Raw genomic sequence first — 24,130 nt, forward strand, 5'->3', positions numbered from 1 at the left:
CTTTCTCATGATCTTTGGCCATAAGCCTTTCGGAAAAACCATTCCATGTAAGGAAAATTTCAGTCCTACTCTCAAGTTGTACTCTCCTCCACCTTTTTTCTCTTTTGTACCATCCCCATGGCAATGGAGTCTTTTATATCACAGAGACCTGATCAAATCTCTCACAACAAAATACACAGCCCTATATCCCTATTGTTTATCCTAGAACCTCCCAAGACTCAAGCAACACCCCCCCCCTTTTTTACTGGAGACTGAACTCAGGGACTTTGCACTGACCTATATCCCAGCCCTTTCTAAACTTTTTAAAATTTTAGGGGTTCCCCCAAGTTGCCCAAGCTGGGCTTGAACTTGCAGTCCTCTTTGCCTCAGCCTGCCGGAGTGCTGGGATTACAGGCATGCACCACCTTTCCCCCTTGAGACTCTGGATACACATATGTGAAAGGCCAACTACTCTGCTCAGCAGTCACTGAAGTGGCCTGGCCCTGTCCACGACAGTGGGAAGATCCAGGGCAGCTCTGAGGACAGTGACTTCCTAATGAAAGCTCTAAACCCATGAGTGAGACCCCAGAGAACAAGACACAAAACCTGGAGTCAACAAAGACACAGGCAGGGTCACAGCTTAATTAAACATCTGGAATAACAAATTCAATTTTAAAAACAAAGAAACCTCCTTCACCATAAACAACTGGCCTACATTGGTTGGCTACTGCAAGATGAGAAGTCACAGACGGCCTGAGGCCGATATGCCCAGAGGGGACAGGTGCCCTTGGATTCCCACACCTTGGCTCTGAGGACAGCCAGTCCCACGGGAGATACTAAGGCAAAAGAAAACCAGCAGGCAGACAGGCACTTACGATCATCATTAAAACCATTGGTCCCAGGTATATGATGATGAAGAAAAATGTGATCATGGCCAAAGTCAGTATGCCTCTTACCCACCAGTTCTTCCATCTGCAGAGAAAACAGTTAGCAGCCTAAAGAACAGAAGCAGACCCGGAAGCAGCCCTGAGGGACCAGGCTCTTTCTGAGCCTGCAAGTCCCCACTGCAGTCCTTCCCAGAACCCCACCTCCCAGGACAGAGGCACTGAAGCGGACTGAAGGGAGCAGAACCCCAGCACCGAGGCCCCCATCCCGCCAAACTCACAGCTGCTCCCCCGTTCCAGAAATACAGCCCTGGGGAAAACCACAGCCCAGAGAGATGGAGCACCCTCTGCTTCCGCCTACTCAGAGGGTTCCCCTGGCAGTGCAGGTCTGACCAGGAGACCAGGAGCATGGCTCAGGGATTCCACACTGCACTGCCTCATCTGATAATACATGTTAGGCAAAGACAACAACAGCCATCACAGATATGTTTAAACATTTTGCACATATTAACTTATTTGACACGCAACACAACTGGCTTTCAAAATTTGTCTTTTTTTTTTCATAACGGGAATCGAAACCATGATTGCACGCTTGCAAGGCAGGCACTAATGCCGCTGAGCTAAATCCCCAGCCCCGAAAATTTGTCATTTTAAATAGGCTTGTCATTCACATAACATCTGTAAAACCTCACTGAGGACATGGAGGCATAGGTTACACCTCTAGCAAATGGTGAGACTGGGATTTGAATAGGGGTCTGCTCCCCACTCCCTGCCCTTCACTCTACACAACACAGCCTCCCAAAGGGCTGGCTGGCAGGACATTCAAGGTCTCATCACACAGCAGGTGTGCGAAGGGCACCCTGGGTTCACCTAAGCCCAGATGCTGCCCGGTTCTTCCAGGAGAACTGAAGGAACCGTTCCCAGGGTATGTCTGCAGAAGAGTGAGAACCAAACCTTGAACCAGAAATCCTAAGACCCTAAGCCTTCTGTGCACTTGGCCACAGCGCAAGGTCCCACCAGCACTTGCATCATGAAGCCACGTTACCGGGAAGACAAGTTGGAAAGGGCCCTGTTGAGGACCTCCGGGGTGTTGTCCACGGGGGCGGGCGGGGCAGCCAGGTCCGTTCGGCTCTCACTGTCTGACGCAGTCTCGCCATCAGCCTTCGATTCTGACTCCAACTCCTACATGGCAAAACACAGAAGGGGAAAAGGTCAAAAACGCCAGGTAGATTATTAGAAAGCCTATGCCTATCCAGAGAGATCTGTGGGACAAGACTCCAAACAGGGCCGGCACAGTAAGAGGACAGGACAGACACAGAGCTCTGACAGGTGCCAAGGCGGCTGCCTCCACTGAAGGAGAGGTGCGCATGCGCACCACGCTGTTCCATTCTACTGGGCAGGGACGAGGAGGAGAGAGGAACAGCTCATCTGCAGCCACAGAATGCAGAAAGAGGACTGTGCCTGGGCGCCGGCCGTCAACACTCCAGTCACCCTACTGTCTCTCCACCAACTCTGGCACGGCTCAGGGTCGGCCTCCCGCTCTGATGGGACACGCTGTGGAGAGCACTCTCAGAGAGAGTCAGGCCACAGGCTCTGGCCCCATGGCCCCATTAATGCCACCATGCCTTAAAATTCAGATCATGACCCCACAGAGCAGCAAATTAATGTTTTATCACCTCTTAGAAGATTTTGTTAAATATGTATATAAACACAGGAACAGTCACATTATTTTGCTTTGAGGCAGTCTCCCTATGCAGTTCTGGCTGGTCTTGAACTCACTATGTAGCTGAAGCCAGCCTACAACTTTCATGGCAATTCTCCTGCCTCAGCTTCCTGAGTGCTGGGATTACAAGTGCGTGCCACCATGCCAGGTCACAATTTTTAAAAAGAACTAAATCTGAATGTTCCTGATGACTAACACGACACTGAGTACTGCTTCATGTTTGTTAGCCATTTCAGTATCTTCTATCTTAAAGCATCTGTCAAACAACTGGTTGTTTCTCTTTTTACTAATCTGCACACTTCTTAGGTGTTCACTAACACACTTTCCCAGCCTCGTGCCCTCCTAACCTCAGGCTTCCTCCCTCTCTGCACCAGCCATGATGGGGACTTTCTTTTTTGTTTGTTTGTTTGTTTATTTTGTTTTATCAGTACCAGGGATTGAACTCACAACCACACGCTTGCAAGGCAGGTGCTTATGCCGCTAAATCTCCAGCCCCAATGGGGACTCTCTTCCAACTGTGTCCCCGAGGATCACAACTCCCTACAGACAGGACCACAACCTCCTGCTCTCATCATTCCTCCAGCCTGGCTGCAGCACACACTGACTGATGCTGGCTGACAGATGGAAGGAAAGAGGTGAGCAGTGAATCCCAAGGTGTGGTGAGCACAGGCCCAGCCTTGTGACGAGATCCTAACAGAGAGGCGTGAGCCACAGCTGACACTGCTGGCTTCAGGAAAAGGCTGGTACAGATGGTCTCCCAGCAGGGCTGGAAGGCTCTGGACAAGTGACCCGGGTGCCGCATGAAAGGAGCCGAAAGAGAACCCAGCTCTACTAGGAGCTGGATCCTACTCCACCTACCTGGAGACTCTGAAACACAGCCACCCATCCAGAACTGCCCTCTCCATGAGGACAGACAAAGACCAGGCGTACAGAGCAGCTGTCAAGGTGAGACTGTGCAGGAAAAGCTACTCTGCCCTCAAACCTCAAGGTCAAAATGCATGTGTGGGCCCAGCGGGGTTCCCAGGGCTACACCCCAGGCACATCTGGAAGCCACAGGAACTGAGCGGTAGAGAGGCAGAGGGCCCCGACTCCCACGCAGAAGCCGAGCACGGGTTATTTTTAACTTCTCTTTCCTGTTGTCAAGGAGACTCACAAAGGCTGCTGGGTCCTCAGCAGAAAGAGCAGGCAGCCTGGCTGCCTGTATCCAGAGGGAAGAGAGGTACCCTGAGGCACAAAGTACAAGGAGGACACAGAGACCTCTTATGAGGACACTGCTGGCTGCTGCTATTACCAAGACTTTAGGGGGACAGCGATGAACAAGCAGAAAATGCCCAAGAGTCCAAGGGAGCAAACCTGAGAGATGCACCTCCTAGGTTTCCCCTGCCTCTGAGTGAGTGATTTCACACTCCCGGGGCCCACCCAGGCCCTCTGAGTGCGTCTTCAGAGCCAATAAATACCTGGAGGATTCCATCAGGCCTGAGAGACCACCACCTGCCCGTCAGCTTCAACACAGCCAAACAGGAAGAAAGGGTGGGGAAGTGCAGCCAGGGAGGGGGCAAGCCTGCTGGCTCCCCAGTGCTGGCCAGGAGGGGAGACAATGTAAGAGACCCTGGAGGCCCATGAGCAGGGGACTTCCTCCTGAGGAAGCAGCAACTTCTGATGCTTGGGTGAAGGAAGCTGACACTGGGAGCAGCTCCCACAGTGGACCTGTATGGGGCAGGCATCTGGAACTCAGTTTCTGTCCAGAAGAAAAGCAGCACACACTAGACATAAATTGGAAGTACTGAGCATCTATTGATCTCCTCCTCTTTGGGATGAGAAAGCAGGCTGATGTCCAAATAATGTTGCTGGAGGAGGCAGCAGCAGCCACTCACAGAGGCAGGGCCCAGGCCTGGCTCAAAGCTCATCGCCCTCAGTACAGGCCTAGCTCCAGTCTTCCTGATGGGGAAAGGACTGCCTATCTCACGCGTTGCTGAGGAGATGAAAACAGTGTGAAGGAGGAGGTCTATGTCTCCTCCTGCCACAGCACACAGGACAGGAGCCTGATACCCTTTGGCACCTATCCCAGGGACCTGCGCACCTTCCCACGGAGGGTGGGCTGCAGGAAGAACAGGGGTCCTGGCCCAGCTGGCCTCGGGTACTGTCTGAGCTCAGCATTTGCCTGCCAGGCTTCCCAACTCAACAGTGACCCCTCCTCAGGCTGACGTATGAAGTGGCGACTGAGACGTGCAAGGGCCTGCAGAAGCAACAGTGCACTCTCTCCCAGGTGGGGTGAAGCAGCCTAGTGTAGACAGCCAGGAAGAAGTAAGCATTAAAACTTATTTCTACTTGCTCTCATCTTTTTTCCCCAGTCTGCCCTATAAGGGATGCATGAGCACACACACACCTCAGTATCTATGAACTACAGCCTTTGGGAGAAGCATCACACATGTCAGGGCCCCTGGGTGCCTCCCCGCCATCACACTGGGCAGTGCCTGGAACACAGCAGGCACCCAAAGATTTGCTGCGCGAATGCGCTAATTAATTCTACTTGATCTATTGTGGGCCCAATGGTCCAGAATACACTGTGAGGGTAACACACCCACTCCAGCTTCCAGCTCCTGTGCCCAGCACAGGCTTTGTGCACCCTGCTCGGCAGCATCCCTGGCAGCAGGGCCGGGCAGGTGCCCACTGCGCACTCCTCCCCTGATGCACATGGGGTGGAAGGACCCACTTCTGGGATCAGGGAGAGGCTGCCCTGCTTCTGCAGACTGTCTTGGCCTACTCCCAGGCACACCTGCTCCTTCCTTCCTTCGTTTGAATCCCAAGGGCTCAGAACTGAGGCTGAGAGGAGTACTGACTCCATCTCAACCAGCGCCCATCCTGCAGCAGTGGCTCAGCCATTTCCGGGGGTGGTGATGCTGGTGTAAACAGGAAATAAGAGCTTTGCTCTAAAAGGAAGTGTAGGGCTCCTCCTAAGGCACACAGATCCTCTAGGGAAAGGCAGAAGCACTTAGCTATTGGCACACGGACTATCCTGGATACCAGTAAGAGTTAGCAGCACTTTGGGGAAATTTATACCCAGCTTTCCAGGGCCCCTCAGCCACCACCCCATCCAACTGGACCTGGGGCTCAGAACTGCAAGAAAGCCTGCCTTCAAGAGGTGGAGGAGAAAATGAGGGAAGGCCACCTCCAACCCACATGTCCCACAGAAGGGCCAGGGATGACCTCATCACTGACCCCGCTGGGACAAGAAGTCCTCGCCACACTCAGTCTCTGCAGCTTCTGACGATTCCGTCACCAGCCTCCACCTCTGGGCGGCACACCTCCTGCTTTCCTGCCTGCTCTCTGGTCAGGCCACCTGTGACAGCCCTTCCTTCACTGGCCTTCTCTTCCTCAGCTTGCCCTTCGCTTCAGCCTCCCTTGGGCACTGGTTCCTGGCTCTCCTACTCACCACTGCCCACTCTTCCTGAGTAATCTCATTCATGCTCATGCCTCCCCTATCCCTCACCCTCGTGGCGGGATGGGGGTGTTGAGGCTCCAACCTAGAGCTGGGCACGGATCAGGCAAGTGCTCTGTCCTGAGCTACACCCCAGCCTCTGACTGTCTGGCCCTGAGCTGAAGACTCACACACCAGGTGCCTCCTAGATGTCTCCACAGACACCTGAGATGAGATTCTCTGTGTGTTTCTCTCCAAACTTATCATTTCCTCCTCAACTCACCTCTTCCTGCTACGGGTCCTATCTTATCAAATAATCACCTTATCCTTGGAATCTTCAAGTGAAAACTGTGGCATCACCCTCAGTGGCTCCTCCCTCAGCCCCGAGACCTTTCCGTCCTAAACCCGTTAATGCTACCTCCGAAACCTCGTCTGTAGGAGACTGGATAATGAGGATACAGGCTGAATTCACTTTTTCTTTGAGCACAAAGGAGAAAACCAGCAAGCTGTGCCCCTGTGGCAACACACAGGCATGTTGGCTCCTCATGGGTTCCAGGGGAGGCCCCACAGCTGAGATCCAGTGTACCCTGGGCGTATGCCACAGACAACAGGAAGCAGGAACCCTTCTGCTCTCGAACTGCTTGCTCCCCTATCTAAATGAATACAAGCAAGGTGAGCCAAATGCTCAGAGCTTTGTCCACTAAAGGCACGAGTCCCCTGGCCTCTCTTTCAAAATTACCTCTGTGTCCTGTCTTTAATCTCTGTTTGCTCCTCTGGTTAGGCGTTCCTAGCAGGGTGGTTTCCTGCACACGTCCAGCCCACCCACTTCTTCCCATCACCTCTTCACCAACATCCTCTCTCTTCCAAGTGACTGCAACGGCCCTGATGACCACCTGGCCTCAGCCACCCAGTGCCCCAGAACAGGTCTCAGCGTTTCCAAGTCGAGTGCAGGGCCCTTGGCACCAGTCTCACCCACCCTTCCAGCTGTCTCTCACAGCCCTGAACCCTCACACTCGGGAGGCAGAGGCAGAAGGCCAGCACGGGCTACAAAGCAAGACCCTGTCTCAAATAAAAAAGTAAATAACCTACAGCAGAACCTTTGCTAGCACTGCTTGAGGAGCTTTAGGATGGGGCCACCTGTCCCGCCATTCTTCTCCCTTCTTTTCTGTTGTGTTTTGCTTTTTTGAGACAGGGTCTCGCTGTGTAGTTCAAGCTGGCCTTGAACTCATGGCAATCCTCCTCCCTCAGCTTCCCACATACTGGAGTTACAGGTCTGTACCACTATGCCCAGCTCCCTTCTTTCTTAGACATTTGTGGCCAAATGAAGCCTAATGACATTCAAAAAAATCCATGATTTGTGTATCTGAGAAAACGTTCAAAAACAAGGATAAAGCTACCATATGACCCAGCTATTCCACTATTTATCTGAAGCGATACTCACCTGAAGTCCTAGGTGTATAGCAGCACTGTTCACAACAACTGAGAGATGTCCGTAACAGGGACATGGAAAAGGAAAATGTGGCACACACGGAATCAAAGGGCACGACACAAAGTGAAACAAGACAGGCGCAGAAAGACAAATGCTGCATGATCTCATGTCTATGTAGAAGCTAAAAAGCTGGCCACACTGAAGCACAGAGCAGAACGGCAGTCACTGGAGGCCAGAAAGGGTGAGGGCAGAGCGGGATGGAGGAATCCACTGCAGGGATGGGTTCTCGGGTCCTACAGCACAGCAGGGTGGCTGGCCACAGAAGGCAAAAATTATTTTGTATTTTATAAAGAACTAGAAGAGTACAGAGGGTCCCAGAGAAATGACAACTGAGGGTGATTACACACAGCACACATGTATCCAGTGATCACACTCACTCTGTAAATATGCACAACTGCGAAGTCAATTTTAAAAAAAGAAAAAGGAAGGAGGCTGCTGACACTGAGTTTTTAGGAACGTGGACCTTTTTGACTCAAATACTGTACTGGGTCCCAGCCTCAGCACAATTGCCAGATCATCTACTCAAACCAGTGGAGGTGGGGAACCTACGGCACGCGTGCCATCGCAGGCGGTATCTTTGAAAGCGAACTAAAAAGTTCGCCACCCCTGCCTGACAGGGAGGCAACAGGACCCATCTTTGCCCCCACGCTCTCCCGCTCTTCTGCTGGCCCATCAAAGCCTCCTTCAGGAGCAGACACACCTATCTGCTGAAACAACAACGTAAACCATGACCAGAAATGGCTCAGGAAACACCACCACCGTCAGAAGGCATAATTAACCCGTTAATTAATTCATTAACCCTCCGCCCCTCACTCAATTCTAATGACAAGAAGGCTGAAAAGGGGTCTGCTAGGTTCTCTATTAGTTCCTGAGTCAGGCTCCCCACTTAGTACCTAAGAGAAAACGGATCTTTAGATTTGCTGGGAGAGGAAGTTACTCTTTTCACTCAGTTTCCTCTTTATATGCTCTTAGGCTCTTCCAAAAGGAGTATGTCAACTATTACCAAAAGATCTAATGAAGAAGGAAAGAAAATCATATTTGCAATTTCAAAAGTGGGTTCAGGTATACTCCTTAGACTTCCACCAAAAAAGCAAACTGGGTCAGTGTAGTGATGCACACCTATAATCCCAGCACTTGGGAAGCTGAAGCAGGAGGATCTCTGTGAGTTTAAGGCCAGACTGAAGTACACAGTAAGACCCTGTCTCAAAAATAAAAAATAAAATAAAGTGGATGTGAAGGGAGGGTCTGACTTCCTTACATGAAGAGGCCCTAAATCATAAATTTCTCAATAGTGCTTATGTTGTAGTCAGGGTTTGCAAGAATATGACAATACAGGACATACAATTTATACTACTATTTTATAATCGTTACCCAAGGAGTCAAATATGAAAAGCACAGGAAATCCATCCACATACTAAGAACTAAGGAATTCAGCTAAGTGCTGAATCCCACAGCACTGTCCTGCATGAGTGCAGCTGAAGACCTAGAGCCCATTACAGTGCCTCCCATGAATCCAGCTGGAGCCTACAGCCCATGACAGTAAGTCACACAAGTCTGTCTCATGGGTCTGCGCGGGGAAGGGCCCAAGGTCAGCCGTGGAAGCTTAAAAGACTATGCCAGCAGGATGAAGGATCTGTGCTAGCAGGCTGAGGGTTCTGCACTGGAGCCAGGAAGTAATGCTCAAAGTAAGGACCAGAGCTCCCCTAAAAAAGTACTCCAGTCATTCTTAGCAACAGCGAGGTCCTAAGCTCCTCCAACGATGAGAACAGCAGAGTTCGTATCAGGAAGCCAGCATGACAAGCTTCTGGAGATTGGAGGGCACTCATCTTTTCCTCCAGAGCCAGGAAGCGATACTCAAAGTAAGGACAGAGCTCCCCTCAAAGTGAACCGCCCATTCTCAGCAACATTGAGGTCCCAAGCTCCTCTGACTAAGAGAACAGAGTTCACATCAGGAAAGAAGCTCAACAAGCTCCTCCAGGAGAACCCACAGCAACAGGAGAACCAACAGCACCACCAAGAACCAACATTCACTTCTCCAGTTCCCCCAATCAGCACCACGCTGATTCAGTTCAGCTGGTGTTAAGGTGACCACCAGTTTTTTTTTAATTTTTTTTTATTTTTATCGGTACTGGGGATCGAACTCAAGACCGCCTGCTTGCAAGGCAGGTGCTTATGCCGCTGAGCTAAATCCCCAGTCCCGACCACCAGTTTTTAATCCACCACAATTTACTATAAAGATAACTAGGAAGGTGAACATGGTAACTTATGTCCTCAGTGTCTCATGCCCTACCACTTCCCCTATAGAAGGGGACCTCCTCTTCAGCTGTTTCCTGCACTGTAATATTATACTGCCCCTTCTTGGACATTCCTGGCTCCTGACCAATAATCATGGAAACAAGCACTATCGAATGGGAAGGGGGAACAAGAGACAGAGGGAGGGAGCAGGAGAGAAGTGGAAGGGATGTAGAGAGAACTGAGATGTGTCGTGTACGCATACCAACTTCTCCCCAAGGAATGTAAGCATCATGTACTGCAAATATGTGCCAATACAATTAAAATGCTAACAAAGATGGATTTTATGAATTATACCTCAATGAAGTTTTACTAGAGCAAAAAAAGTTTAATTTCTCCCATGAAGAACATCCCATTGACAGTGTTTTCAACCCAAAACTGTCTTACTAACTGTGAAAGAAATGATGTGAGCAGCAATGCAAAACACCTCTTCTTTTTTAGATAATCACTAAGAATGCCTAGGAAATGTGAAAATGAGAAAGTTATCTAAGAAGCAAAGGACTCCTAATGACAAAAGATGGGATGATCCAAACATTAAATAATAAAGAAAAAGTGATTTAAACCCAAGTCTATGAAAATCTGAGTGTGTGAATGCTAACTCTAAGTAACCCCTGGGCCATCGATGATGGCCCATTTTCACGATTGGACTGGACCAGCACTAACCAGGGCCAGACCATACTCATGTTACTACAATGAAAATCTCATCACATGCTTCTGTCATCTGAACCATGGCTCCTTCTTGACAACTAAAGCTTTACATGTGCATGTTACTGTGAAACTACATCCCCCTTAAGTGGGCTCCTGCAGGTAAAACTGAGTGTTAACTGCTAATTTTTTATTTGTATACTTATCCCACCTTTCTAGCATGCCAGTATCTAATGCTTGTTTTCTTTTCTCTGTGCCCCCTGCATGCTTTTTCAGAGTGTCATCAGTAGTTCATCTAAGTCCTTGGAGATGAAGGTGAATAGCAACACAGTCGTACCTGGTGCATGGTTACAACTATGTTATATATGTACAGGTGGATGTGGTGGTGCACACTGGTCTTGCAGCACTTTGAGAGGCTAAAACAAGAGTACCACAAGTTCAAGCCCAGCCCAGCACCTTAGCAAGGCCCTGTCTCAAAAAAAAAAAAAAAAAAAAAAATAGTTCAGTTGGAAGGCCCTAATATCAAAACACAAACAAAAAAAGAGAATTAAATGCACCAGAGTGCTTGTTATTTGAGGTATGGGACTTGTGAGAGGTTTTAAAGATGCATAGCTCATGCTCGGTGTGCTGGCACATGCCTATGATCCCAGCACTTGGTAGGCTGAGCTAAGACGATTACTACGAGTCTTAGCTCAGCCTGGGCTCCAGAGTCAGTTCAAGGCCAGCCTGAACTACACAGTGAGACTCTGTCTCAAAAAACAACAACAACAAAAAAGATGTACAACTCCCCCAGTGACTGTGTATTACTTTAAAAGAAACATTTACCAAAACCAGATGAGGGTGGAGCCCTACTCCCTCCCCTGGGCCTTTGCTCAAAGTTGATAATGATAATAAATCTCAGGTAGTGCAAGTGCTGTCAAGAACAGAAAGCACTCTAAGAGAACTGGCACCAATGGGCCCATGCCATTATTTTAAGTATAGTGGTCAGAAGAACCCGAGGGAAGATCCATGACTGAGGTGGATACTAATAGTTGAACGGTGAGATTCAGTATAGAGCCACAGGTCAGGAGTTTGGGGTCTGAAGGGGTGGAGGAAAGCCACTGTGGCTCAGATCAGCCTCTCGGGGGTTCCCTGCAGATTGGGACAGGGAAGGGCCAGGAGTGAGAGGCTGGGCTCTGGCAAATCACCCTAAGGTGGTGAGAAGTCATGAAAGGGATAGGGGAGCTTTCAAGGAACATTTTAGAAAGATTCCTGGCTGCAGGAGACCATAACAGGCGAGAGACAAATGGGACTGCAATGAGCCTCAAGACGAAGCAGAGAGCATCAAGAAACCGGAGATCTATTTTGACTGCAGAACCAAGAAGGTCGCAACCAATCATGCCGACAGCAGGCATGGATCGCACAATTCACTGCATGGGGCTCTGTGGTCGCCCCACTCTGCCTTCCAGGTATTGCTGTTATCCCAAGGCTCCCCTGGGGAGCAAGCCAATGCCAGAAGCACCCGGGGCTGTGCTGCTCTCCTGACCCTTTTCCATCAGGCTGACAGGGAGAGAAAACACAATGTCCCTGCCTCTGCCATCTAAACAGACTCCAGAGCTCCAGTTTCATAGCAGCCTGAGATCAAACGCCCACCCCCAAACCGCTAAGATGCACACTGGCTTCCGCTGGAGTTCAAAGCCTATTCACAAATCTGTCGCTGTGTAGACAGGATAGCATTAAAAATAACTGGTCTATGTCAGCTGCTACACACCACGAAGGAGCAGGATGGATTTTAGCAGGGAGCCACCTGTAGTGTTTGGAACCAGGGGAAGATGAGAAGTATGACTTGCAAGTTTCTGGCTTATGTGGTATAGAGACTGTGATTCTGCCAACTGGCTGGGCTGGACTGCCCAGACTTCAAGATCAACAGTTTTCTAAGGCGACATAAAATGTTCTATTTAAGCCAGGCCTGGTGGCAGGCCTGCAATCTCAGCATTTGGGAAGCAGAAGCAGGACAATGGCTGCAAGTTCGAGACTAGCCTGAGTTCAAGGCCACAATATAGTGACAGCCTGTCCCAGCCCTCCCCCACAAAAAAAAAAATTCTATTTAGATGCCTGTGAGAAGTCCTTACAGCTCTATTAGTCAGTAGCTGCCATGGGAGGGGGCTGGGTTGGAGAAATCTGTCAGGGCTAATGGCATAGGATTGGTCATTAAAGCCAAGAGGGTGAATAATGCTATTTAGGAAGTACAGTCCCCAGTAGCCAGGAGAACAGCTTTGAGGGGTCAAGAACAGGCTGAGCCCCTAAGCAAGCCCAGGAAACCTCATGGAGCTGCAGGCCTGAGAAAAGCCCTGAGCAAAGCAGAGATTCCAGCTGCAGACCCAGCTGTGGCGGTGGCAACAGTAAAAACAGCTCAGCACCAGTGCTTGCATGCATGCAGAGCAGCGTAGGTATACTTTGCTGCATCCTCAACCCTGCCTTTTCACTGTTTATTTTGAAATAGGGTCTCAAGAGGTCACTAAGCTGTCTAGGTGGGGCTGGAATTGTGACCTTCCTGCCTCAGCCAGGTGCTGAGATTACAGGCCTGAGAGATCAATCCGGCTTGCTCTGCTAAGCTCTTATCATCAGCAGCATCCAGGCAGCTAGGCAAAGAGCACAATGAAGAGAGGCCCACTAACCACTCCAGAAATCTGAGTCTTGCATTCTTTTTGCCTCTTTTTAAAAAAGAAGAGCAATGACAAGGATTCTGAGGCTTCAGTTCATTCTTACTGACATGTCAGGTTTTCACTTTGCTAGATGGACAAACTATTCAGAAGCACAACCTGTGACTTTTAAGTAAAAACAGGGAAAAGGTTTAACAAACTGGTTGTTTTGCCTAAGTCACTGCTTTTTAAAAGAGGTCACACTGTACACAATATATATATAGAAATGACTCAAAAAATACTAGAAACACCCTTCAGAAGAATGCAGAGTTATAGGTTTGTGCTCAGTGTAACCAACAGCCTTTTTGCCCATCTGTTTTGGGGATAAAGGAACAGAGAACAAGGCTGGCTTCCATCTGCACAGGTGTCACTCATCCTTTGACAACTTTGTTAATCACAAATTAAAACACCTGAAATATTCATCCGTCGCTTTACAAAAATCCCTCACATTTGTCTACATGCACATTATTTAAAAAAAATTACAGTTCTACTTTTTAAATTGTTGAACTGTACAAATTTAACAATTTCTTCAAATTCATCAAGAATAAGAACCTTCCATGATTCTTCTCTGTTCTCCCTTATGATATAAAGTTTCTACACTTTCAGAGCAGCCTGCTCAGTGCTCTGACCCACTGCCAAAACACAGTTGTACATGTGGACCACTTATTGCTTGTCTTTTTATTTCACACAACCCAAGTACTTTTTAATGAAGTATTGGGTCTGATATTAAACATATGCCAATGCAGCATTAACACATGCTACCATAGTACTTCAAAACTAAACACTGACATGCTGATATTTCCTTTATGCTGCCCAACACTAGTCCCTGGACATAACAAGTTTCTCCTGAAACCGGAGGCCTGGCTCTCACTGCCCAGGATGCTGCTAATCTTCACACCGACTTAGCACCAACTTCTCCTCCCGACAACTCCATGTGCTAGGATGAGCCCAGCCCAGCTGTGGACAAGGAGCTCATGACCAAGGCAGAAGGAAAGCTGAACGCTTTGCAAGCTGCCCCCGCACTGGAGGAGGGTGCCAAGACCAGGGACCACCTGCCAAGAGACCGCACAAGGCAGGCAGTACCTAATGATGGTATGGATTTGGCCACACAAAGATGGAGCACACACGTGGATCAGTCTTGGGGCTAGAAGAAAATGCCTCAGAGGGAAGAAACAGGCACAAACAGCAGAGCAGCCCTCGACAAAAGACGCATCTCTGACTTACAGAGTCTCATCCCAGAGCCCTGTACAGCCTGCTTCCTACCTCACCAAGTGTTGGTTGCACTCCTTTGACTGTCTACCTTCCCGGTCATGTCACCCTGCCGCCTTGTTTCCTATAACTGCTATGAGCTCCCTGACTCGGTTTTGTGCCTGAACTGCAGTTAAATACGTGGCTTCAAATGCATCTCTGCAGCTTACTCACTGTCTGACTGTGAGCAGGTGACTGAATCTACTTCAAAGTCCTGTTAGCTCCCTGCTCAGAGGTCCCACAGTAAATGGTGCTGCACTGTGCTGGGCCTCAGGAGACAAGGGCTTTGTGTGACAGAGATCTCTCCCAGCTCTAGGATGCCCTGGCTTCCAGCACGCAGGCCACAAGGAACTCAGCGGCCACCTCCTCTCTTCAGACTTAGATACAGAAGGCAAGGGCTGTCCTTGAGAAGCTCACAAGTCCTCCTTTAAAGACTCTTTAGTGAAACAGCAGAAGAAAAATGCTTGGGAAATCAGGAGGCGAAGAAAGCAGAATGCCTAAGGCAAGGAGCAGGGACCAAGGATTCAGGATACCTGAGTTCAAATTTTAACTTGTGGGGCTGGGGATTTAGCTCAGCGGCATAAGTGCCTGCCTTACAAGCAGGCAGTCGTGAGTTCGATCCCCAGTACCGATAAAAAGGAAAAGAGACAGAAAAAAAATTTTTTTTAATTTGTCACGTTACTAAACTTCTGACCTATTTGATCAGCCCTGCAAAATAGGAACCAATACCTCTGACCATCCACAAAGGCCACTTCTAGAAATGGATTCTGGTAGAAAGCTGGTCACTGCATGCTGAGCAGATGGAATAGTATTACAGGCCTGCTGTGCTGCTGGCCAACAAAAGCCTTGAGCTGCCCCAAATCCTGGAAACTGGACGATCATTTCCTAAAATCCTTTAAAAACAGCCCATAGCTCAGATCTCTACTTCACACGATTCACTAAAACATAATCCACATGGATTAATGATTTCGATACCAAAAGCAAACCATAAAACTGCAAAGAAATCCAAGTTTGGTGGAGCACCCATAATCCCAACACGCTGGGAGGCTGAGGCAGGAAGATCTCAAATTTGTGGGCAATTTAGCAAATTAGTGAGACCCTATCTTGAAATTTAAGGGGGGAAAAAAGAAAGAGGCTTACAGGTAATACAAAAGCTCTGGAATCAATCTGGGGGTCGGGTGTCACAGCAGGTTAAGTGCCCACATAAAGGGGGTGAAGGAAGGGGACCTAGACTTTTCTCAGCAACTCATACAGAAAGAAACAAAAGAGGTCTGACACGGAGCAGGGGTGCACATGTGGTAGAGTGCGTGTTTAGCCTGTGTAAGGCCCTACATTCAATGGGGGGAGCTTAAAATTTAGAATACAAAAGCACTAAAATTGATAAATTAAGGGGAAAAAATGCAATATACACCAACAGGTTGGACTTCTTTAAATACATTTTTTTAAAAACTTCTTACAAATCAGGAAAAATATGAGTATGCCAACAGAAAAAGGATGGGCAATTTTCTAAACATAAGTACCATTTCCAAATACAAAAATTTAGCCTCACTAATAATCAACACTAAAAATAAAATGGCATTGAGAAAACGCTTTGCTCATGTCAGCCTGAATGAACAGATGAAAAACAAAACATTCACCGAATCAGAACCAGACAAAAATCAATATACTTACACAGTACTCAATGCAAATGTAAATGAGCACAACTCTTCTGAAAGGTATTTTGAAAGAGGTACTAAAAACGTTTAAGTGGCTCACATCTCTGACCTCGTCATTCCATGTGGAGAAAAACACCCTAAGTGGATATCCAGAGAAACATAATTTATGTACAAATCCATCTCAACTATTTACAGGAAGAAACAACTGATGATCTTGCCAAGATCTATTTAACAAACATAGTGGCAGATATAAACCAGAGGAAAAAGATGAGCCGGACATGCATGGAACCATTAACGGTAGTTATACTGCGGGCAGCAAAATGAAAGGCAATTTTTCCTTTTCCTTTCACACTTTCCACAAAATAAGTACTGTTTTCACACCAGCACCCAAGGCCACCTTCCGCAACCTACATGGGCCTCATGGGGGGGGGGAGGGGCCTCCACCAAGCCACGATGAGAAGCCAGGGCCTGAAAGATGTGCAAACTTTCCTGGCTTCCCGTCCCCTTTAAGCCTGAAGGCGGTACAAAATCTGTTTCTTTAACTCTCAAATGCTGGCTCATTCTAGTGTTTTAGATATTTTGAAACTAATGAAAACTCGAACCATGTGTCAGAACCCCAACCTAACAATGGAGACAGGCTCATCCCAGATTTAGGAAATGAGCTGTCTGAGCTGTTTCCAATTGCTGCTCCCAGGAGTCAAGCAGAGAGGTCTCCAGGCTGATGAGAGGCCCCAAGGACGCTCTGTAGGCTCTCATGGTCCTCGCTCAGAGGCTCTCAAAATCCCACCCCACAGTGGCACATGCAACAGACTGCTAGGTGCAAAGTGAAAATTCTCTGCTCAAAGCACATGGTGGGACAGCAGGGAATAGAGATGGCAGTGGTTGGCAGGAAAGCTGAGGTCTGGCCGACGTCCCTGTGAGCTATCAAAGCTCACGGGGCTCTTGCCCTCCCAATACAACAGACAGACATCCGGAGGGGACAGTCATCAGCCCAAACATAGCCCCGACCGTGCCATAGGGTGTGTCTACTCTAAGGTCAGCAGCAGGGGAGCCCCTGGGCATCCCTGCTCACACTCAAAGCAGAACGGGGTGCTGCGGGCTGCAGTGCAGTGGGGCAGACACGGCCTGGGATCTGTGCCTTCAGAGGGAAGACTTAGGAGGAACTGGCCAGGGCCGATCGGGGCTCCGCGAGCTGGCCAGTCTCCCTGGCCTCAGTTTCTACACGGAACGCAACAAGGCCTGCAAAGGCCTAGTTCCCAACCCTGCCCTCCCAACTCTGAAGCCACCTAATAAACCAATTTATGAATAACCAACTCATTTCCCAGAGAGAATTGCCAGCCAAGTTGTTAGACACAGTATTTTTTTTCCTTACATGAGCAATTAAATATATATATGGCAGAAATGACAGGAAACCTGAAGCAGACTTCCAGAAATGGGGGAATGGTTCTGGGGAAGGAAAAGGAGAGGAACGTAATGGGGATGAAAATAATAAAGATACATTAATGTGCATAGTATCTCCCAAATCTCATTATTTTGTATTATAAACATATACTGATAAAAACTAAAGGATATAAAATAGGTTTCTATTGAGTCTTCTTTGAAATGTTGAACATGGCATATAGGTTGTTAAATAAAATGTATTATTAAAAAATAAAAAAAGAAAACTAACAAGCACGAGCACTGGGCGCTGCAGGCAGGGGGACACAGAGTTCCGGTTCCAGCCCAGCAGCCCACACCTTCACTGGCGCAGGGTCCCCGTCCCGGAAGACCCATCTCTGCCATGGACCATTTGGAAGCAGGGTTATTTCCACACACTTTCCTAAGTGGTCAAGAACGCCAGGTTAGGTAACAGTTACCATACTATGTTTTACAGAGGCCAGAAGTTGCCATCAGTGCAGGACCTGGCACTGAGGCACTGGTTTCCCTTGTACTTTTAGAAAAGTGGGCTGGGTGTATTTGGGATGCTAGGAGTTTTCTGCACATTTATCCCTTTTTTACCAAAGGTTTCTGTACCTCACACCAAAAAGACCCTCAATGTCAGTGCTTTCCTGGCTCAGAGAGGAGCAGATGCTGACAGCACCACGCTGGCCCTTTCCCAGCCCTGGAGCTGCAAGGCGGGGCCTCCCTCCCTTCCAGCCTCACCCGCAGAGAGCCACAGGGACCAGAACTGCTCCCTCTGCTCCGCGCCTGTCTCCTCCCAGCACTCCTTTGCATCTTACACTCCCCTTTCTGTTTTGTTTTGTTTTTTTCATTTTTATCTGTACCGGGGATCAAACTCACAACTACCTGCCTGCAAGGCAGATGCTTATGCCACTGAGCTAAATCCCCCGGCCCTTTCCACTTCTTTAATAGGCATTGTTAGGCCTCTGGAAGTTTCCAAAAGTCTGGCTGTCTCCCAACATTCTCATTCTCATCCATATTCTCTCTTTCTTTCTCTCTTTTGTAATACCACAGGATGAAGCTATGTACTCTGCACTGAGCTAAATCTTCAGCTCCTGTTATTTCTAATTGCTAAGCTGCCCAAGCTAGGCTAGAACTTGCAATCCTCCTGCCTCAGCCTCCCAGAGCGCTGGACTCAGGCATATGCTACTATGTCTGGTTCATTCTTCTATTGTAAGAGAAACCCCAACACTTGACCAAGCTCATGGCCACCTAGAAGAGACATTTCCCTCCCTTGCAGCTAACCAAAGGACATGTGAGTGAGTTCTGGCCAATGGAAATATGAAAAAAAAATGTGTGTGCATTTTTAGGGACGTGTCCTCAATGGAAAAGTGTAAGTCTCTCCTTTCTCCTTCCCTAATTCCTTCTTACAGAAATATGGATGTGATACCCGGCATTCCCACAGCTACTCTCTACCTGAGGTAGAAGCCACACACTGATGAGAAAGCAAAACATGGGAACCTGACTCCTTCATGCTGGGAAGCTGCTAGAATGCTGACCACCAGCTTCTTCCACGCAGACAAAACACTTCCACCTTGTCTGATTTTTAATTTTCAGTCATGTGTAATTAAGCAGAGCACAGATTGTTTTTTGGGATAGAAGTCTAAAATTTTGCTATAATGTTTAAAGAAGCAATAAGTGTAATTTTAAAGTAAACATAGTACTGGTAATTTCATATGGGTCTAGAGCACCCCCCCCCAAAAAAAAAAACAAGAATAAAGAGCTTCGGCCTGGCACTCGTACATGCCTGCAATCCCAGCTACTGCAGAGGCTGAGGCAGAGGGCAAAAATTCAAGACCAGTATGGGCAAGTTAGTGAGACTCTACCTCAAAAAAAAGGTGGGGGACTTGGGATGTAGCTCAGTGGTACAGGGCTTACCTAGCATTGTGAGGCCCAGGGTTCAATCCCTAGTGCCACCAAAAAAAAAGGAACGTTAAGAAGCTTTGCAAGGGGCCGGGGATACAGCTCAGCAACGCAAGCTCGAGGTTGTGAGTTCAAATCCTGGTACCAAAGGAAAAAAAGGCTTCACAAAACCCATAAAACGGCAAACACATATAAAAGGTTTACTACACAGAAAGACTTGGGTTCCATGACCTGAGCAGACAGCCTCCTCCAAAAATGAACACAGGGCCATCCAGCACGGTGGGCGGAAACCATGTCCACTCCTTATCCTACTTGGTGCCTCCCAGCACCTGTCATTCACCTTCTCTTCCTCTAAAGCCTGTTTTGGGCTCTGGCAGCAGCCCTCTTCCTGGCTCCTTCACTAGTCCTCTCTCCAGACTACACTGTCACCCACCTCCAGCCACACAGAGACACCCTCCAGAGCCAGCGGTCAGCACTGGACCAGCTTAGGAATTCACAGAGTCATTGGCCAAGAGGAACCATTTCTCCCCTTCAACACGTACACAAAACCAAACCAAAACATAGAGCAGGGTCATGACGACATGCCTCTGTGTTTTAACACTGGCTCAGCCTCTCACCTCAACACTCCCTAAGAGCAGGTGGGGCCCTTGCCTTTGACCTCGAGATCAAAGATCATCGAGATCTGTCATTCAGATCCTAAAGAGTGAATGACAAGGAGTACAGAAAGGAAAGAAATCATGGCCTTAGAACTAACTGAACAGAAGGGGATCTTCAGGGGATGTGAGAGTTCAACAGGTTTCTGGATAACAAAACAGCCTGAGGAGCTGAGATGGAGGAAATAAAACAGAAAACAGGCACACGTGTGCTTTAGGAAGGCACAAGGGAACAGAAGATAAGCCCGAGGAAGAGGCGGGATCTCAATGGAAATCAAGGTCTGCACACAGGAAACCACCCCGAGAGCTACACCCCCTACCCCCACACTCACCTACAGAGACCCTGGCCACCGCCCCAACACAAAACCTAGGGCAGTGGTGGTGAACCTATGGGACATGGGCTGTTTTTAAGACAGAAGATGTTAATGTATGAGTTGTTTTTCCTAAACTACAAGCTCAGTATTCAGGTTTAATTGCAGCGTTGGCACTTTGTGATAAGTGAGTGAGTTTGGGGTTTCAGTCTGGGCACTCATCTCTAAAAGGTTTGCCATCAACAAACCAAAGGGACCACGTGGGTTAATTTAGGCTCCCAAGGTCCCAGGGTGGATCTAATCATCTGGGACCTGGGGGTCTTGTTTCCCATCCACTCAACATAAAAATGCAGCCTATCAGGCAACACACCGTTTAGCACACAGTTCTCCCCGGGGCCAGCTGAGCCAAGACACCACTGCACGCCTACCATTCTCTCCTTGTTGGAATGGGAAAGCTGCTTGTGGCCTTCCTGCCCCTCTATCCTGCCCTTCTCCTACAGTTTTACTCAGCGGGGAGAGAGATGACAGGTGAGCCTCTAATGCTCCGCCACCAGACTCCAGAAAGAGACCACCAGCCACCACACTGACTGCAGACCAGATGGTCTCGGGCCGCCTCCTGCACAAAGCCTCCCCGCAGGTTTTCCCAGGAGCTGGCTCACTGCACAAACTCCTCACAAGGCTCACAAATGACTTAACATGATGGCTTTAGTCAATGTACACAGGAAAAATGGGTATTTTACCTCAAAAATCCAGTCGATGTTTTAAACAAAACAATGCGTGGGGAAAGCTCATGCTGAATTTCAAAAAACACTGGGAGAAGTCAGAGCATTTCTATTTTGGAAAGTATGTCAAATCCCAAAGGGATGGGAGGTCCCCAAAGCCACCAGCTTTTTGAGAGACACAGGGTGACATACGTTCTGATAATATGAGAAGACTGCTTTTTAAAAACTGCCTAACACTTAATAAAAATGTCTCAGAGCTTCCCGTACAAAGAAACTGTCGGTATAACAAAGCTCCCCTCTGCAGTTTCCTTGTCAACCCGGGTCACTGTGGTCACAGGGGGACAAGAGCTTGCCATCGAGGAAGCTGCAGGACACCAAGCTTCCTTGGCTGAAGAGCAGCCGACATAGACCCTGTCACCAGGAGTACAATATTCCCGAGCCAGGACCCACAGGAGCAAAGTGCCTCCTGACCCCAGTAGTCACCCAGCTGACCCCTGCCCACATCCACTTACAATGACAGCCCTGGCCCCCTGGCCCAGGGTGAGGAGTACAGCTCATTAAAGCAGCCGTTCTTGAGTTACTCAGGACCCCAACTCTGAGTTGCTGTCTAGATTTCACTTTAGAAACTGAAAACTGAGAGATTTCCAAAACACAACACCCAAGTCTGGTGGTTCCCCAAAATACCAAACTCAGAGGCTGGCAGGATACAGCTCAGCAGCACAGCACTTGCCTAGCAGGCCACGGGCCCTGGGCTTGATCCCCAATATCTAAATAAATAAGGGCAGAATTACTATGCAATCCAGAATCCCACTTCAGTCACAAACCTTCGAAAACTGCAGGTCAGAGACAGGACCAGGTGTGTGTATGCTCCTGCCCGCAGCAGCATTAGTCGAAGTGTGGACTGTCTACTCCTCAGGGCTTCTTCAAAACATGGCTTCAAATGTTCTAAGGTCTGTCTTTGAGGGAAAGTAAGTACAGATTCTATGGTAATCACCTAGGAGCACACTGCTTGATCACAACTCTGTGCACGTGTAGCTCCAGTAATATTGTCCAACAGGTTTCCAGAAAGACTGGATCAATTTATAGTCTCATAGATGTACCAAAGACCATTTGTTTCACATTACTTGCCAACCCTTAGCATTTTCATTCTTTTTAATTTTAGCCCCTCTGGTGCATGGGAAGTGACATGGTGGGTTTTAATTTGCAGTTCCCTGATGACTAATGATGTTAGGAATCTTTTTATACTGTTACTGACCATATGAAGGGTAATTTTTTTTTTCTGAGTTGTCTTTGTTATTTTATTGAGAGGGGTAGGAATTCTTTACAGATTCTGGAAGTGAGTACCATATCAGACATACTTTATATTCTCATTGTGATTTTTCTTTGTTCTCCTAATTGCACAATTTTTAGAATTTTTCAACACGTTACAGGCCAATTCATCAATTGCTTCCTTTATAGCTAATATTTTGCAGGCTTTTGTTTTGTTCTGTTTGTTTCTGTTCTTTTTTGCAGTAATGAGGATGGAAGCCAAGGGCTCTCTACCATCGAGCTATATATCCAGAATTATTTTTCTTGAGACAGAGTCTCACTATGTAGTTCAGGCTGGCCTTGAATTCACTATTTCCCCAGACTGGCCTCAAACTCACAGCAATCTTCCTGTCTCAGCCTCCCAAGTGCTGGGATTATAGCCATATGCCACCACATCCAGCTCTTCATTTTCATTTTTTATTTTATTTTCATTTTATTTTTATTTTAAGAGAACTTCACTAAGTTATCCAGGCTGGTCTCAAACTTGTGATCCTCCTACCTCAGCCTCCTGAGTAGCTAAGATTACACGTGTGCCATTGTGACTGGCTCTTGGTAGATACTTTAAAGCAACTATATACCACTATCGTGCCTAAAAACTGACAATCTTTATATAAATGACAAGTAGATAAACTATTCTCAGTCCCACTGTTCAGATGAGAAAAGTGAGGCAGCTTCATCAAGGAAGCAGGCTATAAATCATGCAACTCAATCCCTGGCTCTATACCTGTAATCACAAGGCTGTAACATCTCTCCTAAAACCAAGACTACTCAGTAGTACTCTGCAGAAAGGGGAGATAAAAAAAACACAGAAAGGCTACAAATTTACTGCAGAAGGAGATGCTGTACATTAACTATCAAAAACCTGAACAAGACACTTCCTTTTTTGGAGTGTGCAGTTCTAAACAAAGGAAATTAGCCAAGGATAACATGCATGTACAGAAAAGACTTGTTGTTTTAACAAGGTTTATATCCCTTAGCACTGCTTATCATAGCCCAAACATAAACTGAGGCTTGGCATGTGACTCAATGGCTCACTGCCATTAAAAATGATGCTAAGCTGAGACATCTGTAAACCTAAACAATGCATAGGAGAATCTCAGGGGAAAAGAACATGGAATATAAAGCAGCAGTACACATACAGTGCAGGACATGTGTGACACATCTAAAAAGAAAAGCTATACACTAAAAGAATGATGGCTGAGCCAGGGAGAGGTCATGAGTTTGATCCTGGTACCCAAAACATAAAAATAAATAAATAAAACAGTAACACTGATTATCTCTGAATGGCAGAATTAGGACAATTCTTTCTGGTGTTTCTATAATGACTACCTTTTTGTTTTGTTTCTTTGTGGGGTTTTTTGGTATCATGGATGGAACTCATGACCTCACACCTGCCAGGCAGACACATGTGCCACTGAACCATAGCCCTGGCCTCTCTTCTCTTTTTTGTTTTTGTATTTTGTTTTGTTTTTGCAAGGGGGCAGTGCTGTTGTTGAGACAACATGTCGCTACATAGTCCAGGCTGGCTTTGAACTACCTGTGAAGACCAGGCTGGTCTCTCACTTGTGGTGATCTTCCTGCCTGGTGTCTCCAGTAGTGGTATCACAAGCACGCATCACCATACCCAGCTGACTATCTCTTACTGTCATCTACTTCTTGCATAATCATAAGTATTTCAAACACTGCTTACAAAGATGTGGAAGCTTCATGATGTGGCACAACCCTTCTAATACCGCAAGAAAAGCAAACTATCACATAACACACCATTACACCACACCTAACTCCATGCAAGGGAAGATACTCCTGTTTGTTTGTTTAT

General features: G+C 47.7%; 1 protein-coding gene across 1 annotated transcript in view; it reads right to left on the reverse strand.

Moving 5' to 3' along the window:
* Positions 1-24,130, reverse strand: part of Cds2 (CDP-diacylglycerol synthase 2) — a 49,205-nt gene that overhangs the window by 16,632 nt on the left and 8,443 nt on the right. Inside the window, exons 2-3 of the mRNA XM_003476404.5 lie at positions 1,909-2,045; positions 855-951 (exon numbers count right to left, since the gene is read on the reverse strand). Of these exons, the coding sequence (XP_003476452.3) occupies positions 855-951; positions 1,909-2,045 (234 nt within the window). The remainder of the gene's footprint in view (positions 1-854; positions 952-1,908; positions 2,046-24,130) is intronic.

Source organism: Cavia porcellus, unplaced genomic scaffold, assembly GCF_034190915.1.
Source record: "Cavia porcellus strain 051 isolate PalLab524CR breed Dunkin Hartley unplaced genomic scaffold, mCavPor4.1 scaffold_5, whole genome shotgun sequence".
NCBI classification, from domain to species: Eukaryota; Metazoa; Chordata; class Mammalia; order Rodentia; family Caviidae; genus Cavia; species Cavia porcellus.